The 26,262-nt window shown below is 40.4% G+C and overlaps 3 protein-coding genes across 3 annotated transcripts in view; all 3 read left to right on the top strand.

Annotated features, from left to right (window-relative positions):
- The window catches only part of alpi.1 (alkaline phosphatase, intestinal, tandem duplicate 1), a 127,380-nt gene extending 126,975 nt beyond the window's left edge, over positions 1 to 405 (top strand). Inside the window, exon 11 of the mRNA XM_074668303.1 lies at positions 92 to 405. Coding sequence (XP_074524404.1) covers positions 92 to 366 — 275 coding nt within the window. The 3' untranslated portion in view covers positions 367 to 405. The remainder of the gene's footprint in view (positions 1 to 91) is intronic.
- Positions 406 to 4,502: 4,097 nt separating this feature from the next.
- On the top strand, positions 4,503 to 9,656 carry alpi.2 (alkaline phosphatase, intestinal, tandem duplicate 2). Its single transcript, XM_074668335.1, has 11 exons — positions 4,503 to 4,578; positions 5,140 to 5,256; positions 6,480 to 6,595; positions 6,688 to 6,862; positions 7,045 to 7,217; positions 7,325 to 7,453; positions 7,538 to 7,607; positions 8,254 to 8,392; positions 8,663 to 8,853; positions 8,976 to 9,092; positions 9,385 to 9,656. The coding sequence occupies exons 1-11, from the start codon at positions 4,503 to 4,505 to the stop codon at positions 9,654 to 9,656; spliced, it is 1,575 nt and encodes a 524-aa protein (XP_074524436.1).
- Positions 9,657 to 10,377: 721 nt separating this feature from the next.
- Positions 10,378 to 18,784, top strand: LOC141789591 (uncharacterized). The gene is made up of 9 exons (XM_074669086.1): positions 10,378 to 10,774; positions 11,486 to 11,638; positions 11,886 to 11,991; positions 12,180 to 12,303; positions 12,633 to 15,041; positions 15,429 to 15,597; positions 16,682 to 16,844; positions 16,940 to 17,072; positions 17,477 to 18,784. Exons 1-9 carry the CDS (start codon positions 10,713 to 10,715, stop codon positions 17,641 to 17,643), a joined length of 3,486 nt encoding a protein of 1,161 aa, XP_074525187.1. The 5' UTR covers positions 10,378 to 10,712; the 3' UTR covers positions 17,644 to 18,784.
- The last annotated feature ends 7,478 nt before the right edge of the window (positions 18,785 to 26,262 follow it).

Genomic DNA, 26,262 nt, shown 5'->3' with positions numbered 1-26,262 from the left:
AAGACAACTAAGGCTCTGTAGAAGGTAACTGAAGATAACAGCAAACATTTCCTTAAAATCTCAGATTTATGCCTCTGTTCTTGTTCTACAGATGATGAGGAGTACATGCAGCAGGCTGCAGTCCCCCTGGATGCTGAGACACACGGCGGGGAAGATGTAGCCATTTACGCAAAAGGTCCTATGGCTCACCTGTTTCACGGAGTAAAAGAGCAGAACTACGTAGCACATGTCATGGCCTATGCAGCCTGCTTAGAACCTTACACGAACTGCCCTCCACACCCACACTCACACACCTCACATGGGTTTGTGGACAAACCTTCCAGCCTCCTATTTGGCCTGCTTGGCCTCCTCTGGCTCCTCAGATGACCCCAGGAAAAACACATACACCAGCACTCTGAGGCAAATATTTATACACATTCCCAGTATGCAAACACACACACACACACACACACACACACACACACACACACACACACACACACACACACACACACACACACACATACACACACACACACACTGTGGCAGATCAGAATGCAGGGATTAAAATATATTTACTACTTTATGTTTGGGTAAATACACTCACATACAGTCTGATCACAGCGTACTGTCATATGTTTAAAACCTAGAATACAGTATATGTAGGAAACCAGCTTACATATGCGCGCTGCGGTTCTTAAAAAACAACTAACAAGCAGGTAAGGATTGCAAGTTAGAACACACGCAAATATGCAAACATGATTAAACACTCAGGCCCTTTATAAATATTGTGTGTGACTGCACCACCGTGGAGCCTGCGGCGTTTATAATGACTGTTCCAAACCTGCAATTGAGACATGACTTTCGAACTTGCACTAACTTATGTAATTAGTTTGTCATAACTTTTTCATCCTCTTATTTTCCCTCTCTCATAGCCATCAAGACTTTGCAAAGGGCAGTTAATTACTCATTAATAAAAGTCAAAGCTTTATCCAGAATGACTTGAAACTAGGACGCTGGTTGTGGGGTCACAACGGGACACACAGGCATCTGTGTACACGATTGCAGCTGAATATATGGCATTATCAGAGGCCTGAGCTACAGGCCACCATGCTGTGCTGAACTACAACACCAACAGTCCTTAAAACAAACCCTCAAGATGCTATACCTCTTTCAGGAGTGGAAAATAGTTTTTTATACATTTTATTTTTTAAACTTTATACCATGACCTCAGTGGTCCCAAATAGTAAATATTATTCTCTGTAATCTATGTGGATTGTACATGAATGTAATGTAGAACCAAATACTGTACATGTATTTTTGTACTATGTGTTTGTTTTTGTTGTTTTATTTTCCAGTAATGAAGAAAAATACAATCCCTTTGTTGTTGAGTTCCTTCTGGTTCTGCAAGATAAAACCATTTAAGAGGGCAACATTTTCTGTTCACTTTTTCAAAATTATATCTTTAAAAGTGACATGGCCATGATTCTAATCTACTGATCTGTAAAAATGTTAGAGTGGTTTGATGGTTTGGTCTGCGCTAGGTTTCATCTGACAGCAGTGAAGATGATCCATTCCAAAAATAAACACAAGGTCTTCACGAAACTGGCAGAATTCATGATGTTATTGCATAAGGATGCTAAGATTCTGTAGTAAATTGAACCCAAGAGCAGAACACACACTGGCTGTGTTTACAAGCAGTCAATGTACGGGTTAGGGTCATTATTCAGGTTTCTGAAACATTCGGAATAAACTGTTTACATGCGAGAGCAATCAAAGTTATTTATTTTTACATGGTACCTTGATCAAAGTACTCCAAATATGAAAGAGTTACTGACTGCATATATGCTGCCACTGAGAGGTATGGCTGGTGCAAAAGGATTTATTCAACCAATCTTAATAAACCAAAGATTACTCAAAGCTTTCCGTCTGTGAATGGCAGGGAGTTAGCTAAAAGTCCAGAGAGAGTTTCTGAATCCAGTGGGGGCAGGGGGTTGTTCCCTGAGTTCTGAGCACCAAGTCCATAGGACCGTGAGTCCAGAATCCTGAGGGAATGAGTCCAGAGCACAGAGGGAAAAATCCAGAGGAAGATGGGAGTGAGACAGGAGCTGGGGTTGAGTTCAGGTGGCTGTGGGCAGAGGAAAGTATAATTAGAAAACTGGGTAAGCAAATAACTGGAGAAATAAGCTGGAAGTGACTACCAGTGGTAGCTGAGTCAACAATCTGGCAGCATGGTGGAGGAGAAGCCCAGTCTAAGGAGGATGGTTGCAATAAGGAGCAGCTGCCACCCAACTCCAGCACGTCAGGTTCCACTCCTGCAATCAAAACACAAAGAAGGAGGGGGAGAGATACTCCTGCTGAGGAGCGGCAGAGGGTATAACAAAGGATCTCCTAACTGGGCCACAAAACGTGAGAAAGGCAGGCATCAAAAGCCGCGTTTCCACCAAGCAGTCCGGGTCGGTTCGTCTCAGTACGGTGCGCTTTTAATGGCGTTTCCACTGACTCATCCCGGGACAGATCCCTAAAAACCGAGACGAGCCGGCCTACTTTTTTGGGACCCTTTGGTATGGGTGCCAGACTGAACCGATCCGCTCTCGGAAGGTGGAGCAACACGCTGCAGACCATTGATTGGTCAAAAGAATCGTCACTTACCCCGACAGCGGCTGCATTTCTCCTGGTGGCACACAGTCTTCTCTGAAACAAAGCTTGATTGCACTTTGTATCAAAGAGCTACATGGAAATCACAGAGAGGACGAAATGCTGCATGTCTTCCATCCGTGCTCTTTGTTTACTGTGTCGCGTTTTCTTCTTTGTTGGATTTAATAGCGGGGTAAGCTGCTACAGCGTCGCGCTATTGTTTACCAGCTGCGGCTTCCGGCATCGGGCTTACACGCCGCCCACCACGAGAGGGCACAGTTTGCTGTGGAAACGCAAACGGGATCAGACTTGACTGTCCTGAAGTGTCCCAAACCGTACTGAACCGACTGCTTGGTGGAAACGCAGCTATAGATCAAGCTCACCCTACCCTGAGCTCTGCCTCAAGAGGACTGGCCAATCAGAAGAATGGGGGTTTGTGGAGCAGGGAGCCTTGAAGTGACAGTGGCTAAAAAAAAGAAGCGTTTAAGGCAGGAGCTAAAATAAGGATTTTCTTGGATTTTGTAAAGCTACTAAGGGTGCACAAAAGGGACAGTTTAAACCCTAAAAAAAAAACCCTCTTTAACAAACCCTAACAAATATGCAAGCTGGCTAGTTTAGTGCTTAGGACTTCTGCCGAACCCTCTGGGAGAGAACCAGAAACTACTGTACCATGTAGCATACAGATGAAGAAAAAGAAGAAGAAGAAAAAAAAAAAAACAGTGTAAGGCTGTTTGTTGTAGGCACTTATCTACTACATTTACACTACTGCTATTTTGCCATGGATTAATTCCTCTTTTTATATCCACTCCCAGTCTCTTTCAGTGTCTCGCTGATGTAACAAATTCCTGAGCAATGAAGAGTCCAGATGATGTTTTTTTTTTTTTTTTTTAATAGTACACTGACCTTGTGATGGTCTCTGTGAACCAGTGGGCCAGTTGGTGTATTTTAACCACCCTGCATACAAAAAAAGAAACCATACTTACACAGATGTACTGTCTGACCCACCTGTACACACACACACACACACACACACACACACACACACACACACACACACACACACACACACACACACACACACACACACACACACACTCACACACTACCAATCTACTAAGCTTCAAACTGAAGCATATAGTAGTGGTTCCACGCACCATAAAGCACAGCAATCACAGTCATAAAATGTTTTATGACGACTATAAGACTATACTGACCACCCATGTGCTCCTGGTTTTAAATCACATAACAATAACTTGATTGGCTATTTTGGAACCTCAGTCAACCTAAAAGAAAAATGATGAGATTAAGGATTCATTAACTCAGTGTTCTGTTAAGTGATTTGCTCATTAAGTCTTGTTAGCAAGGAAAAAATGTAACTAAAACAAATCATCAGTGCTGATAGGTCAAAAATGTGTTAAGAACTGATCAGACATTATGAAAGCAGAAGACCAAACAGCAACAAAACAACCTCAGTTAGCAGATGAAAAAACACACATGAAACTCTAGCTAACCCACACACTAGGTTTACTACACCTTAAAAAAATCAAGTTTTTCTTTCTTTGCTCATGTCCTTTGTGTGCATGCGTGCGTGTGTGTGTGTGTGTGTGTGTGTGTGTGTGTGTGTGTGTGTGTGTGTGTGTGTGCGTGCGTGCGTGCGTGTGTGTGTGTGTGTGTGTGTGTGTGTGTGTGTGTGTGTGTGTGTGTGTGTGTGTGTGTGTGTGTGTGTGTGTGTGCGCGTGTGCGTGTATAGTGTATAACCTGTGGCTCACGTTGAAAGGCTCCTTGGTGTGCCCTTTGCTCCTTCACTGCAGCTATAAAGAGACCTCGCTGTGCGGACACACACTCTTGTTCTCAGGGTTTTTATTTTTCATTTTTAATTCAGCAACATGGCCGGAAAATACAGGGCTATTTTTACTGGATTACTGCTTTTAATTTTAGTGAACTGGACTTTGTCTTTTTCAGGTAAGGTCATCTATAACATTTCAATGCTGTTATGTGTCTTCAGAGACAATGAATGCTTACTTTCAGGTGTCATGTCCAAGTTATGCAACTGGAATCCAAGGACAGCACTAAGCGATACCATACTTTAAGAACACAACTACCCAGGAATGTCAAAAGTTGTACATGAACAGTATTAAACTCAGTTACAAGGCAGCCGCTGCCTCTTTTTTAGTCACTTACTCTACCAATTTTAAGAATAAGTCAACATTAGATCTATGAATAAGCATTTTGCCACAACCTTTTTTATTGATACAAAATCAATAAAAGGTCACATGATTTACCTCGTGTCTTGTCAGTCTTTAATTAAAATAATGGGAAATTTTCTTTTTCTCAATAATAATAATATTAAGAGTAATGATAATATAACAAAAATAATAAATCATTTATATCATCTATATAGCGCTTTTTAAAAATACTCAAAGATGCTTTGCAAATAGATTTCTACTTCTTTCAAAAGTGAAGAAGTGCACTGAATTTGTCATTTCTGGTGTTGGATAATGCTATATTTTTTCTCACCGAAAGAGGATGAGCTACATGCCAGCTACTGGAATAACCTGGGGAGGCAGGCTCTCCACGGTGCCCTGAGTGTCCACCGTAATGTGCACCAAGCCAAGAACCTTATCCTGTTCCTGGGAGACGGTGAGTCTCAAAGTGAAGCTCTGTCCATTGTTGGAGTATTTTAACATCAGTTTCCTAATTTTTGAGTTGGTCTGTTGAGGTGAGAAGAGGCCATAGGATCTCAAATGCTCCGTGCAGTGAAGTTCACCGAAAGAGAAGGAGAGTAAGCATCAGTGACCCCAAAAAGCAGGAGGTTATGGGTTACGAGAGATGGATGTCGACATATAATCACTAGCAGTTAATACTGCATCGAAAGAAAGCATAACAAAGGAAATTGAGACCACAGACTACTCTGCATGTAGCTGTTTATTAATGTTTCTTTAACTGATCTGAAAGCAAAAAAATGTGACACACTGCTGAGAGTTCAAGTGAGGCCATGATGCATTGCTGAAGTTAAGACTCTTTCATTTCCCCTTGAATTCCCGACTCTCTCTTCTGTTGCTTACTTGTGCTCGTTACCTCCTATTGAGTTTTTTTTATGATGCAGCGCTGAATGAAAAGATCAGCTAATTGTAATTGCTACATGTCTCTTATCCAAGATCTCTGACCTCATAAAAAAGATAAAAGATATCACTGATTTTCACTTCCTTTGATAATTTTGAGATTCAAACACCACATTTGATTGCTCCACCTAAAAAGAGATAAAATTAAAAGCTGCTTCACAAATTTATGATTACAGCTGCAGAGACACACATTGATAGCAGCCGGTTTGAGATTTTATCAGTGTCTGAGATTGATTAATAACCTGTAATCACGCTGCACAGCACATGTTCAGTCTGTTAGTCAAATCGGATTTGCAAACCATGACCAAAGTTACTGTAATAAAAGAGCAGATCTAGACTGTGGTGGACTTTTGGCAACATTCAGCAAATCTTGTATGGTGATAAATAAATGTCATGGTATTAATAATTACCCAGTGTTTTTCGCACTAAAAAAGTAACAAAACATGTATTTGAGTGTATCTTTTATATTCTAGTTTAAATATAAAAGATACACTTAAGATTTTTAGTGTTGATATGAGTAATACCAACTCTGTATTTTTATTTACTTTTATTTTTTTATTTATTTTTTATTTTTTTGCAAACTCTTCTCCATTTTTCAATATAAATAACTTCCATATCATTCACCACCCTCTAAACTCTCACATCAGCTGACCTTTATGAGGTCTGAGGAGCACAATGGCAGATTTGTGCTGGCCTGACAGATGTTAGCTAACACTCAGGTGTGTTCCCACCTGCTCACAGGTATGGGGATAACAACAGTGACTGCTGCTCGGATCCTCAAAGGACAGCTGGCTGGAAAATCTGGAGAGGAAAGCAGTCTGGTCATGGATACCTTTCCTAATGTGGCGCTATCTAAGGTCAGCCCACTCTGACTGACTCTACACTCCTAAGAACAAAATCTCAATGCTAACATGTCTTTGTTGCTTTTTTGATAACATGTCCCCTGCAGACTTACAATGTGGACCAGCAGATGCCGGACAGTGCAGGCACAGCAACAGCTTATCTATGTGGTGTGAAGGCCAACTACGGCACCCTAGGTGTCACTGCAGCCACCCCAAGGTACAACTGTAGTGCCACTAAAGGGAACGAAGTGGCATCAGTTCTGAAACGTGCCAAGCTTGCAGGTACATGGAAAGTAACGTTTGCCTAATCAATATGTCTATAAAGCAGATAAAGCATGTACAGTGTGTTTGAGCTACGTGAGTTGCATGTATACAGACAGTGGTTCCTGCAAATGTATTAATGACTGATGAGTTTCTGCAGCACACCCTTTAAAATTCCCATGTTTTGTATCGGCTATTTTTAGGCAAATCAGTGGGGATTGTCACCACAACGCGAGTGCAGCACGCTTCTCCTGCTGCAAACTACGCTCACACAGCCAATCGTGGCTGGTACTCTGACTCTGACCTTTCTGAAGAGGCGGTTCAAAACGGCTGCCGTGACATCGCTCACCAGCTGGTTTATAACATAGAGATAGATGTAAGTAAGAGTTAAAATATCAGCGCTTCATTAACTATGTAAAGCTATGTGAAGTGAACTGCATGTACATAAAACAGTTAAATGTGTACAAATATCACCCATTCTAGGTCATTCTTGGTGGAGGTCGCCAGTACATGATGCCTAAAGACATGCAAGACCCTGAGTACCCTTCTACTTCTACTGGAGACAGGCTTGATGGAAGAAATCTTGTGTCAGAGTGGCTAAAGAGCAGAAAGGTAAATTTTAGAATCCACCATTTGCACCATGTGCGTTGAGTTTGATTGTTATTTATTCATTTGTATCACTTTTATTGCCAACAGAATGCTGAATATGTTTGGAACAAAGCTGCATTTGATGCTGTCAACCCTGCAAATACAGACTTCCTGATGGGTAAGAAGAAGTATTCAATGTAACAATGTGTGACTATTATCTCAAGACAGCTTTAAATATGTGCTATTGTGGTTCACCATATTTAAAAAATAATACATATAATAAAACTCTCTCTATAAACTCTTAAGATCTTAACAAGATCTTTGTGTGACAAGCTGAAATGATAGAGTCATCACCTAAGGACCTCCTAACTGCTTCATGCCACCTCAAACACCAAGATCTGCCTCTAGCTATGTCCCAGGTGCTTGAAGGATGGGGCTTCAAGAGACATTAATGATGATCCACTATGGGGTACCAGAGGGGCACAATGGCCCTTTAATTACTTACAGATTGATTTAAATTGATGAGTAACACTTTTGGTGATGTGTCCTGTTTTTTAAGACATTCCAATACTGATCAATATTACACTTGGTGAATAAATCAACTCATGAATTGACCTTTTGAAAAAAGAAAAGCAGCTGAGCCAAACTGAGAAGTATCTTATGTTTTTTTTACTGTCTCCTTGTGCCAAATAAAGCAATCAAAATGATTTTTAATGTATTTCTTTTGCTGAAAAACCTTTTGTCTGATATTTTCGGCCCTGCTCAAAGTGCATTGAAGCATATCTAAACAGCCATGTGTTTCATCTGTCTATCTCTACATTAAGGTCTCTTCGAGCCCAAAGACTGTCGCTACGAGCTGGAGCGTGATTCATCCACAGACCCCTCCCTGACTGAAATGGTGGAAAAAGCAATCAAAATACTCAGCAAAAATCCAAAGGGATTTTACCTCTTTGTGGAAGATAAGTGTGAATGTTATTGCTATTAAAAAAAAAAAAAAAAACACTTATTGATCATTAAATCATCAGTCTGTATATTTTAAATCTTAAACTAGTCACTAGTAGTTGAAACTTGAAAGTTATTTAAGCAAAATTTTAAGTTTTAGCCAGACTAGTGTGCTCTTAAAGAAAATCTATGTAAGCAGTAGAAAAAAAAATGGTCCAAAATAGACTCAATTACATGCAAGATGTATACTCTTGATGCTGACTATAAATATTTCTTCTTTTGGACCTTAAGTGGGAGAATTGACCATGCTCACCATGCAACACAGGCTAAAAAAGCTCTCCATGAGGCTGTAGAGTTTGACCGGTCCATTGGGCGAGCAGCTGAACTGACGAGTGAGCTGGACACTCTTTATGTGGTCACTGCTGATCACTCCCATGTCTTTGCATTTGGAGGATATTCTGCCAGAGGAAATCCTGTTTTAGGTAAATCTTACACATTTAGGATCTTCATCTCAGCTCTAGTGAGGTTGAAAAAATGAAAACAGTCCAGCATTTTGAGTTTGGAAAAATCTGTTTCTTCTACTAATTTGCCCTTTAATTTGCAGGTGTGTCTCGCAGTGTGGCTGAAGACAAGAAACGCTTCACCATGGCTGTGTATGGAAATGGACCAGGATACCAGATTGTCAATGGAACTCGCCCTGATGTGAATGAAACAATTTCATGTGAGTATCCTTGAGCAGACCTTGTTATGAGGCAGCTCCACCTAGTGGTGCAACATGAAACCTGCTGTAACGCCACAAAGAAGAACCGAGTCTTGAAGTTCAATGTCAAACAAAAACATTGTAAAAAGAAAAACCTCCAGCCACTTTCTTATAAAGAAATTATATTTATAATGATGTTACTTCAGATTCTTCCTTCAAACAAAGACCTTCTGAAAAGCTTTATAAAGTATAAAGAATTTCTATGTATTCTAGAAAGCTCATTTAATGCCCCTTGTCCCATCTTTTCCCTCAGCGGGTAATGATTACCGTCAGCAGGCTACTGTCCCTCTGGACTCAGAGACTCACGGCATAGAGGATGTAGCCATCTTTGCCAAAGGTCCCATGGCTCACCTCTTCCATGGGGTCCAGGAGCAGAGTTACATCGCCCATGTTATGGCTTATGCTTCCTGCCTGGAGCCCTACACAGACTGCAAACTGCCCCCACCCAACCACGCTGCATCCATCCACCCCAGCCTGCTGCTCCTTCTTCTGGGCCTCCTTCTTCTCTCTCTCTGCTCCGTTTAGGATGAAAGCCTCTGGGGGACTCATGTCCTAACCTTGGGAAAACTTGTGCTGTTTGACTTTTCAGTTGAAAATAATCACTCTTCATGCTGTACTCCCTGTGAGGTATTCAGGAGCTGTATACTAGATCTATGCCATAGCTATGAGATCACTGCCATTTCAGTAATCTTATGAAGAACATTCATGTTATTATTCAAGCCATAAATTTTATCACTCCTTTGTTTATTTATATGAAAATGTTGAATGTTTAAATAAAGTAATGACTTCCTAAAAATGCTGGAAAAATAATTTTCACTTTAAAATTCCATAGAAACCAATAACTATGGATAGAGTTCGAGTCTTCTAACTGCCCTACTGTAACCAAGTCCTTTTCTTGATCTGCTTTAGGTGCAGATTTACATAATTCTACATACAAAATGACCTAAACAATTGCAACACTTGGGTTACAAAACCACAATAAGGGGAGCATTTATATTGTGTAAATGTATTCAGGCTTTGAACATAAAAGGGGCAGAGCGGTGCCTCCTTTTTACACTTTAAGACAATGCTTTTCAAAAATGGTTGAGTATCACAGTTAGGCAAACTAAATTGTGTGAGAGTTTCGGTGGTAGAAACAAGCTATTTACTGACCCTGTACACACCATAGACAGCATTTATCCCAAGGTCTCAACTGATTGGATAAAATAAAATCTCTGTCCAATCACTTGCTTGCGTGGGCGGGACTTCCGCCTAATAATAGTGAAGGACAGTCGTTTTGATGTTTGGAGGGAAATTTAACAAACACAAACGTGCTGTCCCTCTAAACAACACACACGGTGGACAAACAACCGCTCCGTTGAAACCAAGGATTACATATTAACCGTTTCTTTAAGTATATGAAGAAGTTAATGTATATTTCCGGGTTCTGAAGTGTCTCCGTAGCGTATATGTAGCTTAGCTTAGCCAGTTCGACACAAGTATAAATCCCCGTCACGTAGTCTTCTGCACGGATCTCGGATATGGGTTAGTTTATGGGATACAGATAAACAACCGTGGATAATTTACCAAACATCATTAGTCATGGATCGAAAGCGGAGACTCGAAAGTCAACTTTGTAAAGCAGTGAAGGATGGAGAACCTAGGTGAGGATCGGCCCCCTCTCTCTTTGTTATGTCCAGACATGTTTTATATTGACAGCATGCGATAGGCTAACAGTGGTGTTGGGGATTTTCTTGTGATGATCTGAACTCAGTTTGCATTATCGAATTATTTCCTCGATTAATTCGTGGTATATAGAGTGTTTACATTTTTGGAGTATGCGCAATACATTGGAGTTTTACATTGAGCACGGTCTTCCTTCAACAGTGTAAAGTTAGTGGTCTGTAAAATGTAGCAAATATTGGGATAAGTTTGTTGTATGGGACAGCATTGTATGAATGTATGCACCACTCCAAAGTTTATAAAGTAGTGCACATTTACAACATTCAGACACTCATGAATGCAATACAAATATTTTTATTAACACATATTCTAAACATCTGGTAATGCTTCTAGTGTAGAAATATATTCACCACACTTCCTTGGATTCCCTCAACATGAATGAAAATCAGGACAGAATTACTAACTTCATGAATTGCATATGTGTCCATGAAGAACAATAACTTAAAACCACTCTGCAATGTTGGCTTAAATACCACAAGATTGTATTTCAGATCAAGTAGTCTCCACAAATGCCAAAACTGACCCTTTGCTTAATACTTGCAGAACTCCAACATGAATCATAATGCATTATTATATTTCCATACAGTGAATCTTCAGTGCCAATGCATAAAAATGTCACTTTGTCTTTGTAGAACTGTGCAGCTACTTCTCTCAGAAGGTGCATGCCCTCACCTGGTGGGTAGTAAAGGGGTGGCTGCAATACACCTGGCTGTTGGAAAAGAGACTGAGAGGAACACACGCTGTTTAAAAATGTTACTGCAACACGGTGCAGACCCGAATGTCAGGTATGGTTTGAAACACCTTGACACCTTTGATGACAAACCTCTTTCACATGTAGCTTATACGTTTAGGAGCAATATAAAGGCTGCAGGAACTCTTTTAAAAAGAGCAGCAAGTTTTTTGTCCATCTCATGACATTTTACAAGATCAAAGCTTGTGCTTTTGTGACATGTTTAATATGTGGTGTCGGAATTGAAAGCACTGTAATGATAGTTGTTATATGTGAGCATTTGTACTTTTGTTTCCCCCCAGGTCCTCAGAGGGTCTGACTCCTCTTCACATAGCTGCACTGTGGGGTTGTTATCAAAATCTGAAGCTGCTCTTGATGAATGGAGGGAACCCAAACAGTAAAGATAATGTAAGAATTGTAGAATCTCATGAGAAATACAGACTGATCAGGTTGAAGACAAATGGAAATGCATGCACAATTTGCTCAGTCATTAAAGCTCGTGTTGTATGTGTTTAAAACTTGCGCCATAACAAGATATCCACAATATGTGATTCTGAAAACTTGAATAATACCTATTGTCTCTTTATATATTGCAGGAAGGGAACACACCAAGGCAGCTAGCAGAGCAGCAAGAGAACAGAAAATGTGCCCTGCTCCTTCAGGATTACCAGACCAGCTCAGTGGAAACAGAGGAAGATGAGTTACCTCAATTCCAATACTGTAAGAAAGGCTTTCTTTCATTTGGTATAAGAAAAAAGTGACTCAATTAGCATCAGTGATAAATGCAATTTCAATTTGTCCTGTTAAGTTTGTCTAATATTAAAAATACCATGAAGTTGCTGTGGTTACATTGTTATTTATACAAGTTGCTACATCCTAATTAAATCCATAAATCCCTGCAATTCTGCCTTAAAAATAAAGGAGGGACTTTCAAAAATCCTGCTCCTTACACTCTGTTTCTTCCAGCCAGTTAATATTGGCTTTATTCATAACCAGGCAAAATTGAAACTTTTTTTTTAAAACTGCAACATGTCTCTTTTTCCCCACAGCTGTGTATTCAGACCAAACGGATCTGTCCAGCTATCCTGAATCAGACTACAGCTTCACTTCCCACTCTTCAATGATAAGTGACTTTGGTGAAGCCCCATTGAGCAGCACCAGGCGGTCATCATTCTTCAACATGTCTCACATTAATGGGCGCCGTAGCTGCAGAGGAATACTGTACAACAGACTCTCTGATATGGACTCTAATAGGCAGGACCAGGGGTGGGGAGATTTCTCTGCGCATATGGAACCTGGAGGTCCCTCATTACTGTCAAGCACTCGCATGTCTGCAGCTGGACCTGCAGTCACCTTGCCGATCCTGAATGAGAATGATGTTTTTAGTTCTGAAGGTGTGCTCACATCAAAAGTAAATGAACATGCTGCTGCAGGGGGTAGCAGAATCCCCCTCTCCAGGAGAGACACTCTCCCAGCGTTTCCCTCCAGGCGAGCCAGCCGTAAGAGTGTGAGCTTCAGAGATGTGGATGAATATTTTCCCGTTTTTAGTCCCGAAACTCCCAAACAGCGACCTGTTTTTGATAGCAGCCAGTGCTCCGGGAGCTTACCGTTTGATCTGTCCGAATACTCCCATTTCCTGGATTCTGAACGCATGGCAACTGTTTTACAAGAGCAGGGCATTGACGTCACATCACCAGATCATGTTTATGTATTTCACAGGGAGAGCAGTGAGAGCACAGAGGAGGACATGGAGAAAACAGTCATCAGTCACTGTGTTTTAGAAGAAAGTGATGATGAGCAGGAGGGAGAGCATGTAAAAGAGGCTCAGGTAGAAGCAGCTGTGCAGCCTGCCTGTGGTCGCACTGGCAGCAGCAGTGGGAGTAGTCAATATAGCAGCTGTGAGAGTGACCACTACACCAGTGCCCTGGATGCTTCCTTACACCCCAGACACCCTTTATTCCCTGTGGTGGAGGAAATTCCTATTGATGTTGAATCTGACAGAAAGATTCATCCTGAGAGTGGAAGTGGGGATCATCCATCTGTTCACACAGACATCCACACAGAGTCAGAAACTATGAAGCACTTATCAGGTTTGCAGGAGAATCCGTCAAAATCAAACGACCAAACTAATTTAAAAAAGTCACATGCTGTTCATGCTGTTGATAATGCAAACCAAGGTAGTGTTGAGCAGCCAGTGGCAGAAAGTAAAGCTGAAGCATTACAGGAAGACTCTGATTTTCCATTTACTCCAAGTCCTTTTGTAACAGGCCGGAGTCGCTCCAGGTTGAGCCGCTGCTCAATCAGAACAAGCCAAAACCCGGAGAGTCTCCTCTCCACATCGTCTCTGTTTGAAGAAACCCTCCCCACACCAGTTCGAACACGTCATCAGACACCCAGGCCTCAAGGCAATAATGACTTTTGCTATTCTCCTTGTACACCTCGCTACACACCTTCACACCCAGGGAGCATTGCAGAAAGAGACCACTTCCCCTCTGATTCACAGGAAACACAGTCCAGCACCCTCAGAGCAACTTCAAGCATTAGCAACAGCCTAGCAGACACTCTTATCCTCTCCAGGAGCGTCACTGACTCTGTTTCTGAATCACAGACTCTGTCAGACACGGTCCTTTTGGAGAAAGACCAAAACTCTTCTACTGATTCTTATGAGAGGAACCTCGCAGAGATAATACTTGCCATGCAGGCAAAAGATTTTCTAACAGATGATTTGACAAGTGCAGATGAGGCTGCAACAAAGACAAACACAAATGAAGCCTCTGTGAGTAAAGAAGACAGCCCAAAAGCAGACGATGCCTGGGTAACTGAGGACTGCAGCTCCCTGCCAGACTCTGTTTCATCCTCTTCCAGTTCCAGCTATTTCTCCCCGAGGAGATCCAGGGACGAATCTGACCTATCTTGCACTCCAGGCACTGGATGTACCCCGAGGTACAGCATGAGCCGGCTGTCGAGCTGCCGCAGGCCGCAGCACCTGGCTAACCTGTCTTACACCCCTGGAGGGCGACCACTCATTCAGGATCTGGATGAGCCAGTGGAGTACCTCTACACGGACACAGAACAGGGCCACAAGCTGATTGAGATCCACGTCCCGCCTATGGCGAACACTTCCCTCAGTTCCAACATGAGCACCACCAGCAGTGGAGAGGAGACCATCATTTACGACTGGCGCTCCATGCATACAGACATGATGAAGGACGGAGGAAAGGAGAACCAAAACCCAAAGGAGACGCCTAAGGAAAAGAATGATGATGAAAGTTTGATGCTGGATACCAGAGGGATTACTGACAAGGAGCTGAGGATGAGGCTGTTGGCACTTGGGGAGAGTCCTGGCCCCATCAGCAGCCGAACCAGGCCCACCTACATGAGAAGACTCCGCCACCTGTTGCAGGAGTCAAACTCCCAGTCTCCACATGACGAGAAGCTGTCAGACCAGACATCTTCAGGTAACACATTACGTACTCTTCATTGAAAATCTGATAGTGAGGATTTTACTGGGTGAGATTAGGAAACTGTGAAAAGATCTGTGTTAAAAAATACTTTCTCAGATAATTTACCAAAACAATTTAATAGTTTAAATCACTTTAAAGTAGCAATAAAGTTGTAGCTTCAGCTGACTGTAAAATCAGCCTTATAATGAAGCATGAAAACAGAAAATGAAACTCATCATTTATGATGAAGCTCCGCTGTCACTGTTGTGGGTGGAATAGATTGGAAGCACTGAAGAAATGAGGCATGTTAATAAACTTATAGCGATTCAGCTTATCATCATTAACACTAACTCAGATGTTTTCTTGCTTTTTCTGTTTTTTTTTTTTTTTTCATTTCTAAAGATTTGGGCTACAGTCCGGAGCTGTGTCGTGCTTTGAGGACCTTCGAGCTGCCATGTTGCCAGGCTGATGAGCAGGCTCTGTGCCAGCAGTTTGATCAACCAGATCAGAACAGGAAGTGGAGAGAAGGCATCATTAAGTCCAGTTTCAACTACCTGCTGCTTGACCCAAGGTCTGCTGACATTTATTTTATAGTTTTATTGTTATTTTTATTTTTTTGTTTATTGTGACATTATATTTCTAGTGTTTCCTTTTATTTTTACTTTGCAATAAAAAAGAAGAACCACAGTTTGATAGATGACCCATGCAGCAACCCTGGATCTAGAAGTATAACATCTTTGAGATTTGACTTGAAGCTGGCTTCAGAAACCTCATACACACCAATTCTACAAAGCAACTTCTATAGCAAAAATAAACATGTTTACAGCCAGCTCCAGAAAACTACCTGGGTCTGAAAAGCCCATTTCTTTCATTATCTCAGCACACACTGTAGGAAAAGTGATGTTTTTTTTATTAAAGATATTTGTTTTTGAAGTACTTAAATTTAAGAGTATTGCCTATATAGGGGCATGAATGACACCCTATAGCTCCCTGAAAAGAGACGAACAGGTCTTTATTTTGCCTCATCCAGACTTGATTCATTTCCAATGTCCCCACATCAGGAATAGGCTTCAAAAGTCAGAAAACAACAGAATCAAAGATACTTTAACCAGTCTACAGTTGCCAGTAAACACAGTTAAGTTGGAATATGCACAAATAGAATGTAAGCAGTAGTAGTATGTAAACTGTTACCAGTATGACATATCTTATGAAATCTCCCAGTTCAGTGTCTGAGCAGCAGATTTGTTTCTTAGTCAGCTGAGGTCTTCTAGAAGCAGTTGATGGTGACGGTAGCTTTGGTAACATCTTGATGCAGACATGTCCGTAAGGGACACCATAAAACTCCGTGTGGCTACTTGCTAGTCCTGTTAGGTCATCCATCCTATCTACTAGAGATCCAAGTAGATATATCTGCCTTTAGATAGAGAGACAGATAACCTTAGATATACAGGTGCTTTTATCTCCAAAGCTTTAGTTTTAGTTTACTTTTTATAAGGTTCAGTGAACTTTAACTATACCTCTCTAACAAAGATGCTGTGTAGATGAACAAATATATGGACAAACCACTGATAAAATATGGACTTGTAACCTCTAACCCTTCTACTACACAAACTTCCATGAAAGATTAAAACTCTTCTCATTTTTTACTCTTTCAGAGTGACAAACAACCTCCCGTTTCGTAGCCACACCATGACTCCACAGGTGTGTTTCCAGACATTTATCCACGCTATATTTTACGTGGGCAAAGGAAAACGCTCTCGGCCTTACAGCCACTTGTATGAGGCTTTAGAGTACTACAAAGGAGACAAGACTTCCAAGGTAAAGCAGACTACACTTATGTGTGTTTTGTATTAATTTAATCAGAATGTAAATTTGTTTTTAAAAACGCTTAACTTACCATATCTGTGTGATAGAAATTGTGCCCCAAAGTGCAGCAGATCCTCCAGGTGTGGAACGCCAAGCAGGGTGTCATCTCTCTGCACTGTTTCCAGAATGTCATTCCAGTGGAGGCGTACACAAGAGAGGCCTGCATGGTGGAGGCTATCGGTGAGTAGGAGGAGGGAGAAAGTCATCACAAGATATCTTTGTGAGGTGGCTCTGGAGACTCATTGTGTATACTAGTGAATATTTTTAAAATCTTTTTCTGCATTTTATGCACATATTATGACAGAAAACTATGTTTTCTAACATTCATTTGAGAATTATCAGACGTTATTCTCACATCAGATCTATGACGTCCTAGTTCTACTCACTTCTTACTTATCTCACCTTTTAGTATGGAGCTCTACTTTTTGTTATTCTTCAGTTTTTTAGTACTTTATTTGACACTGAGCTTGAAGAGGCATGTATGTTCTCTCATGAAGAATTTATCTGTAAACACAACAAGCAAAACATTGATTTTATGCCAGTCTACCATGTCAGTAACCTTCCTTTTCCTCCCTTTATCCCAGGCTTAAAGATGCTGACCAATCAGAAGCGAGGGGATTTTTACGGCGTGGTGTCAAACTGGCAGGTGAAGAAGAAAAGAGAGCTGGGCATTCATCTGCTCTACAGAGCCATGCAGATCTTTCTGGCTGAGGGTGAGAGGCAGCTGAGACCAGCTGACATCAGGCAGTAGTGCCCCCTACTGGTGAGTTTATGGACAGCAACCGATGCACATAAAGGAAAACCACTATCAGAGGCCACATGGTAATCATACCTTCAACTGTTGTGTTGCTGAATGTCTAATGAACTTAAACACGTTCAGATCCCTTCAGCATTCATCTTCTTGTTCTATTAGACTTTTTATACAAACATTTAATCAATTAACATCAAACCTTTCAGTTAATATCATTTACCTAGATAAAACTCTGCTTTTATAATTGCACAAGCATACACTGTCAGATAGGTACACTTGAACATAGTGTCAGTGTTTTTCTGTAAAAAAGGAGACTTTTCTTGCAGCCAAATTTAAATATCTTGTTCCTTCACACTAAATTAAAACCCATTTTAAGTACAGTTTGTCATTAAAAAAAAGCTCTCATTGAACAAATTTGATAACTATCTACTTTCCAAGTGGTCTGGGATGGTAGTGCTAACCAATTTAAAAAAAAGCATCAGGGTGGTTATCGCTATAGATTACTCACTAAAAGTTGAAATCATTAGTTTACCTGACTGAATTTCTTTTGTAGCTGTTATCACAGGGGAGCTGTTTGTGTACAAGTGTCTAGCTGTTTATGTCTCATACATGTTTCATTATAGAAAATAGAAAGCTTAGTTTTGTAGGTAGAACATCTCCACGTGTAGCATTAAGATCAGATTTTTCAAGTTAGTCTAAAAATAAGATTCTGTCAGCTAAAAAAATATGAGGATTAATTTTTGTTGTTATAATCTTAAATACTTGCATAGCCAGGGAAATAAACCACATGGATATTTTTTTATTAATAGAAACTAGCCACTTTACAGAAATGATCAGGATGACAAGCTTTAATACACTGAATTCATGTCCTCAGGGTGACTTGAAGAAAAAGATTTACATAAACTTGATGTTTTACTCAAAGCATTGATATTAGCATTTGGATGCATTTTATATTAGAGATTTATTTTTTTACACAAAATCCTCACACAGGTAAAACGGAAACCTCTTAAACATGTTTACACTTAATTGTCACATGAATTCCCAGTATAATTACTTGAGGTTTGAAATTATTATTGTTCTCAAAGACCAGTCTTGTGATTGAAAGTTTTCTTGCTTGATCATCAAATTTTTCACTTGTGTGTAGCAAAACATAGAATATTTGTTGCATTTTTTAAATGTTTTTGCTTTTTTGTTGTGATGATGAATTTGTCATGTTACTGCTATGTGTTCTTGCTTTTTTATTTTGCTCTCATGTAAATGTAGTAAAACAAATAACAAAGCTGACCTGTGTGTAAAGTATCTTTGTATTCTTTTCTCATCTGCTGTGTGGTGTCCCTCTAGTGGACAAGTGAAGTCATTATTGATGTTCTTAACTTTAAATTTCAATTCTGAGTGCAGAATGTGGTTTACATCCTCTTATTAAAATGTCAGTAACATTACGGACATATATAACAGCAAACTGTAGAGTGAATTAAAATCCCTGATACTTATGCTTTGATTATTTCAAACACATTTCCTACATTTATTTTTAATATCTGTGACACTGTAAAATAACTTGTAAAATCAACCAGTTAGCTGACAAAGCGCTTCAGTATCCTGTGCACTAGAAAGATTTTTTTTTTCTTTTTTTTTTTTGCATAAGAGTTGACTTCTTGTCTGACTAAATGGTGCACGTCTAATTCAGGAACAATGGTCTTCAATTACTGTTATCATGACTCATTTAGTTCTAGACATCTTCAGCTTCTTGCTCGTGGTTAGCAGATGTTTTTCTTACAAGCATCATTGTGGTTTATAGAATAAAAGCAATGAACGTCCTCTTCAGTTTCATCGCACATTGACATTGCTTGAGCTGGTTTGCATATCTGATTGAAATGTTTGCACACACGCAGCTGTTTCACGATTTGACTCTGAGATGGCCTTTATGTATTAAATATGGTATGAGCAAAGTCATAAAAACCAGATATTCAGAAAATATGTGTTACATCACACAGTTGATCCTATAAATTTTAAAGAGCCTGCATTATAGCATGAGCTTGTTACATAAATGGAACTTAACAGGGGTTTTCCAGTTCCACCAGAACTGTTTTCACATCTGCTGGTCAAGCAGTGGTTACATAAAAAATTTACTTTCATTACTGAGTTAAGACACTGTGGAGGTACTTTTCTGCCTTTGTAATGCAGTCTTTGAAATCCTTTACGATTCAAATTTCAACCCTAGACTGCTTTAGGTGGAAATAAGAAAACTTTATAACTGTTGTGAATTTTTTTCTCCTTTTTTTGTCTGCGAAGTATGCCATGCCCCCAATTTTTCATCAACATTTTTTTTGATTGTCAGTCTGACCTGAACTACATCAGACCATTAAAAAGAAAATAGTAATCTGTGTGACTCAGGGTAAATATAAGAATAAGGATAAAACGTGTTTTTCTTTTACGAAGATGATACTGATTGAAGTTTGACTGATTTAACTAACTACAATAATTTTCTAAAATCATGTCACTACAAAAAGCACTACAGTAGATGTGGTGTAAACAAAGGAAAAATATTAATGTGGAAAACAAAATATGATTTAATGTTAAATTAAAAAATAATTACATAAGTTGTCGGATACTTTTTTATTTTACTTTGTGTTGTGGTATTTGTGTCTAATAAAACTTATGTGACTTTATCTCTTAGACATTACAAATTTTTGGAGAGCTTATGTGACAATACTGGAGAAAATGACTTTCTTTACTGTATTTTTAAACATTAATTTCTGTATACAAGGTGACACTGGAGATAAAGATAAGAAATATATGTAGTACTGGATGTAAATCGGTCTCCACAACAGTTTGCTGCTTTCATTGTGAGCTGAAGATGATATTTTTTAATGTTTAAACCCAGGACTTTGACCATCATCCAATTTCATCAGATCCTCATAATAAAGTGAGAAAACACATCGCTGATGGGTGAATTGGTGAAAGTTTATTAGCTGAAAATACAATAAATCAATCAGAATTGTGGCATCAACAAATACACATTAACGAGCTTAAACTTAACAACTCCATCAAATTTGCCAGACAAAAAAACAACCTGTAAAACAAAAGTGATAAAAAATGCATCGCTTATTTCTCTCAGTATGTACAGCTTATATCCATTTGAACTATTTCAACTTTGTCTGAGCGTTTTCAAATCAGCATTTAGTCAAATCGCTTTAAAGTAGGACTGATAAAATCATGAATTTTGATGACTTGTTCTCTTTTTATCCAAAAGGTCACTAGAAATACATTTGTTCATTTTAAACCCACTCCTCCTGTTTATATATCATGTTATATTAAAAAGTGAATCATTTATCAGATCAGAGATGCAAAGCATGCTATATATTCTGTTTATATTCCTCTAAAGGTCATTTCATTTCAAACATCTCTTGCATCCTTTTTCTTCTTATGCTGCTGCTAGGACCCTCCGCCCCAGCGTGCGTGATCAAGATGCAATCTGACCCGCCTGTCATCTCACCCAGCCTGTGTGTTCTTGTTGTTGAAGGGGGTTGAAGGCATGGGACAGGCTGAGAAGTAAATAACGGCATCATCAGCATATCGTGACACTATTCCTCCTGACGTGGGGATGAAATCTGGGACACAGTTGCATTCATCGTTCAGTGAGCTCTTCTACACAGTTAAACCCACCGACAGCAATGAATGTTGATTGTGACCTTTGCTGTAGTTTGGATGGAGATGAAGAATCTGTTTCACTTTTTATGCAAATTGTTTAAGGAGTCATTGGCACAGCTTGTGTGCAGGTTCCTTCATGTGTTCTTACCTCTTTTTCTTTTTTTGAGACTCTGACGGACAAAGACTGGCCACAGGGTACAATCAACGGTCGATGGTTTTTTCAATTTAGCAGAAACTCACCGACAGCGTTGAATGTTCACTGGGGCGAGAGAAGGCCTGATGGCGGGCAGGGATGACAGTCTGCTTAGAGATGAGGAGGGAGGAGGTCTCATGGTGGATGGAGAGGAAAAACTCTTTTATTCCCTGAATGAAGTCTTTTTTTTAGAGACTTTTTACTTAATCTGAAGATGCTACCTTTTCTGTCTTATCAGATAGCTCCAAATGTGTAAACCCAATCACTTCTCTGTTTAGTGTTTATCAGACGTAGCTTCTGATAACTGTTTAAAATTGTATTTTTTTGCCTACATATGTTGTAAACTGGGGAAAAAAAGTTTGAAAAAGATTGAAACACATCTGTAAATCTTCTATCTTAAACAAAATGCCATTGTGCTTCTACTGACAAGTTCATGTGTGCACATTTGGCTCTCTGCAAGTAGCAGTTAAAGAAGGAAGTCATCTTGAAACTCCTGACTCATACTGAGTTTTAGTACTCGCAGCACCTGGGTGCAGGCAGCAGCTAGTCCTCAAACAGTCTACTGCACTGAAGCAAAGCTGAGCGTCCTCTCGAGACGCAGCCACATGTCTCCAGGGCTTTTTGTAAGGTGAAAGATGAGGGAGACACCGGGTATGAAACTGTTGACTCACCCCGATCAATAACATGTTGTTTTGCTATGACGTGGCTGAAGATTTCTTTCTTTTTTTTCTTCCAGTAAAGAATTTATCCGCCATCTTGCAGGAAGGGTTTTATTCACTGCTGATTCATAGTTGCTCATCATGGGAGAAAAAAAAGTGCAAAGCGTCAGTAGTAATTAGGCAGGACGTGACAATAAAACTGTGGCAGTGAGTCAAGATGTGGTCGGATGATAAACATGTGGCTGGGGCTGTTTTTCGTACGATCAGGACAAAGAGTGACTAAGATAATGTGGTGGAAATCTCACATCCTTATATCCCACCAAATTCTGCTTTCACACAGAAAACAGTTTTAAAAATATCACACTAGTCTTCTCTGTCAAGCCAAATGAATAAGAATTGTTATTTGAAGATTTTCAAGTTTCTTCTGGATGCCTGACAGCGACGACTGTGCTGCTTTCCTTTGGATCACGAAAGTCGCTCCTACTTTTGTCATTTCCTTGCATCTTGGTTCCTCTGAAAGGCTTGTCAGCTCACAAGCAAAAGCGAAAAGAATTCATAACTGAAAATACCTCAATCATGAAAAGAAGCAGTGTGCTATCTGCGGACACGTCACCCCAGCTTGGACCAAAAAGCACAGTCCTTGCTGCGAGCGACACTGCTAACTCGGCCTCTCTGTCCGCTCTCCCGAACGCTGATTTGAGTGACAGTGTTGGAATTGACAGAAGTGGATGAGAAGGAATGTTTGCTTTATAAGGTCTTCTCTGGCTGCGGGTCGAGGGTGACAGTAGGAAGAAAGATCCAGGACACGCAACGAGAGAGAGGGAGAGGGCCCTGAGCTGACAATGTGGCCCTAATCTGAATGACAAGGTCTGCACATCAGCCCCTCAAACCAGCCTGGGCTGTGCGTGCGTGTGTGTGTGTGTGTGTGGGTGAGAGGGAGGAGGAGGGAGCGAGCGAGAGGAATAAGAAGAGACAGAGAGGGGGAGGAGAGAGGGCAAGTTAGGGTGTCCTTCCTTCAAACATGCTGGCCTTAATGGCACGGACAGCTCTGACATTTAACCACTGAATCATTTTTAGATAAGTGGATGTGGGGGTAAGCTGTGACTTGTAAAAATTTCAGGAGGCGTTTTCTGGCTTGGTATAAAAAGAAAACAAGGGAGCAACTTTAGAAAACAGGACAAACGGCGGCCAAAAAACATGGAGGATCTGCCCGATAAGTGACATGACTTGAATTCGAAGGTCTGTCACATTAAGTTGCGGTAAATTGCTGTATGTTCCGGGGCAGGGTACATTAGCTGACAGCTCTTCCTCCTTTTTTTTGTCTTGAGCAACCATATAACCGACAGTTGGTTCAGCAGAAAACCACAACTGTGCAGGGCATCTCCCAAAGGGGAATCACTATGAAAGCGACACAGGACCCCACTGACAAAGACATCACATGGTGAGCACATTGTGAATTAAAGGAAGCGATTAAATAACTTGTTAAAAGAATAAAATCGTCAAAGCCACTGACAAAATAAACTAGCAGAACAAGTTTGGGTAATGGACACCGTCAAAGTTTCACAATTAGCACGGCGGACGACAGACGATTCATACAGGAGGTGATTGAGTTACGCCAAAATCACAAAGGAAGCATCTGTAGATGATATTACAGCAGCGTGTGAATGTGCTGTTCTTTTACAATGACGAGTCTCGTTGATGGAGAACATTAGTCTGAAAACGCAGCTAACCAAAGTGAAGGTAAACTTGAGCTAATTTAGTGCTCTATTGGTTCCCATGCTTCCACCTCAGCTGATGTGGCTGTAGATATCTGCCTCTCTATGAAAACAATCTGATAAGTAAAAAAAGACCTCACAAATTTTGGGTGGGGAAAAATTGTTACATGAAGATTTGGACGGAGGTGCTTTTCAAAGATTCATTTTTTAAAAATGAAGCTGCGCCTGTTGCTGCAGGGCTACACGTTAATTTATTAAAATAAAATGAAATAAAAGAAAAGAAAAAAAGAAAAGAAAAAGGAAAATAAAAGAAAAAATGGTTAGAATTTTAAAAATAAAAATGCAACACTTTAAAAAAAAGAGAAAATGTTTAACTAACTGATAACTTTGAGGTCACCTTTACATCATGTGCTAATTTTGAAAATTTCATCCACTATCTCATGTTTCTAAAAACACAAAAGCACCCATTTAAGACTTTTTTAGTTATGCAAAGCTGCAAAGCAATAAAAAAAAGAACTAACCAAATTTTGATTGTCCGAAGCCTTTTTTTAAAATCTTGTAATAATATTCTGTGCAGATGGCCTTTCATCATTTAAAAGTGTCTCTTTTGCTTTTAATTACAAAGAAATACATCTGCACCTTGTCAAAGTAATAATACTTCCTGACACTGAAGTTAAAAGAGTCTAATCACTGCTGGGTTTGGTTCACACACATTATGTCTCCCTCTTTCTTTCTGTCTCTCTCAGGAGGGGGAGGAAATTCCTGGCGAGGGTGCCTGGAGTTGTTGCTCTCTGCCTGCAGGTACAGACCGGCCTCCTCTGTCTGCCTGTCTGCAGATATCATACCGCGACGTGATCTGTTTAGCTGCCTGACTTAATGCTCACCTGCTCACGCGCCTCCGGCTCTGTGTGTACCAGTGTGTGTGTTTGCATGAGTGTGTGTTGACTCCTCTGTCTCCTCACAGCTGGAGTGGCGTCTCGCTCTTCATCTGTTGGCCTGCGATTAAAGACACACACACACACAGACACAGATACAGACACAGACACACGCACAGAATGAGAGATGGACTCACATATGCACAAAATACTTGCAAATCTGTCATCTTAAATTTACAAACATTATGTAGCCGACAAGAAAACACACATGTGCACACATGGACTGAAAGCTGGGCTGAAAGAATGGGGATGATTGTAGTAATTTTAGATAAAGGAAGTGAGGAAAGCAGGATGCTGAATGCACTGAAAATAAAAAACCTTCAATAATTTATAAGGACGTAACATCTAATTTAACCAAATTCTTCTCCATCTGAAGAGGTTTTTGCTTCTATAAATAATACTTAAGACAATAACAAGAGTTTCTTTGAGATTCAGGCGTATTGTGGTGTTTCGTTTTCTTTATTTCATCTCAGGTTGTCACGGCGTTGACAGATGCAGGCTGACATGTACGACCATGCTCGCACAACACACACGTGGACACACTCGAGTAGGGGTCTGAAGTCCAGCTGGAGGTGGTCTCCTGCCAAACCTGCAGGCAGACTGACTGTATTCATATTCATCACACACACGCTGATTGAACCTGACAGCACACGCACACACACGCACTGCCGGGGAAAAAAAAAATGTCTACTGGTGGGTGAATCAATATTTCAAGGGCAGCCTGCCATACTAAAAATTTTATAGGTAGAAACTATTTTACCAACTCTGATGCATTATTCTGTTTTTTCTCTGCTGTTTTATCAACAGTCCCTGCACTGTAAATAAAAAAAAAAAGAAAAGCAGAAGCCATTGAGAAAAGGGAAATAAAGGTGGATGTGAAGGAGAGACAGCCAGTGTTGGATGTAAACTAGCAGCAGTGAGTAATGTCATGAGAAAGTAGCGGACTGAAGAGAAAACGCGAGGAGAGAATAATAGCCAATAGGCAGAGAGAGCGACAAGAGCTAAAGAGGAATGGAGGAAGAGTGCCTCTCTCCTCACTCACACACACACACACACACACACTCACACATGCACAGAAAACAGAGAGTGAGAGGACTCCGCAGGGTGCCAAATAATAACCTTCCTTGTCATTATCATCGCCCAGCCAAACCCTGCTCTCCACTCCACTCCTCCTCCACCTCCTTCCGTCTCCAACACAATCATTGCCCTATCGTTTACAGTGTGCTGCTAAATGGGAACATCAATAGACACATCCATTAGCAGCACAAGTCCTTCCCTCTCTGATTCTCAAGTGCTTTAATAGCTGCCATACACACACACATACACACACAGAAACTTGCATGTAGCATCTCGGCCGGCTGTTAACCAAGCTTGCCCCGCACAGGCAAAGCCAAACTGATGGAGTGTATCATTACAGCTGGTTAGTAACATGGTGGCTGTGAGGGAGGTGCCGTCAGTTAAAGCAGAGC

Source organism: Halichoeres trimaculatus, unplaced genomic scaffold, assembly GCF_033239565.1.
Source record: "Halichoeres trimaculatus isolate MK-OKI-2021-1 unplaced genomic scaffold, fHalTri1.1 fHalTri1_scaffold_4, whole genome shotgun sequence".
NCBI classification, from domain to species: Eukaryota; Metazoa; Chordata; class Actinopteri; order Labriformes; family Labridae; genus Halichoeres; species Halichoeres trimaculatus.
This window is presented reverse-complemented; position numbering and strand designations above follow the sequence as displayed.

What these genes read in the sequence shown, in the direction of transcription:
- alpi.2 (XM_074668335.1), top strand. Translation starts at nt 4,503, where the DNA reads ATGGCCGGAAAATACAGGGCTATTTTTACTGGATTACTGCTTTTAATT. An exon ending in TTTATAACATAGAGATAGAT is followed by an intron (nt 7,218 to 7,324) that starts GTAAGTAAGAGT and finishes CACCCATTCTAG; the next exon opens with GTCATTCTTGGTGGAGGTCG. An exon ending in TGTGAATGAAACAATTTCAT is followed by an intron (nt 9,093 to 9,384) that starts GTGAGTATCCTT and finishes CTTTTCCCTCAG; the next exon opens with CGGGTAATGATTACCGTCAG.
- LOC141789591 (XM_074669086.1), top strand. Translation starts at nt 10,713, where the DNA reads ATGGATCGAAAGCGGAGACTCGAAAGTCAACTTTGTAAAGCAGTGAAG. An exon ending in ACCCAAACAGTAAAGATAAT is followed by an intron (nt 11,992 to 12,179) that starts GTAAGAATTGTA and finishes TATATATTGCAG; the next exon opens with GAAGGGAACACACCAAGGCA. An exon ending in CTGCATGGTGGAGGCTATCG is followed by an intron (nt 17,073 to 17,476) that starts GTGAGTAGGAGG and finishes CCTTTATCCCAG; the next exon opens with GCTTAAAGATGCTGACCAAT.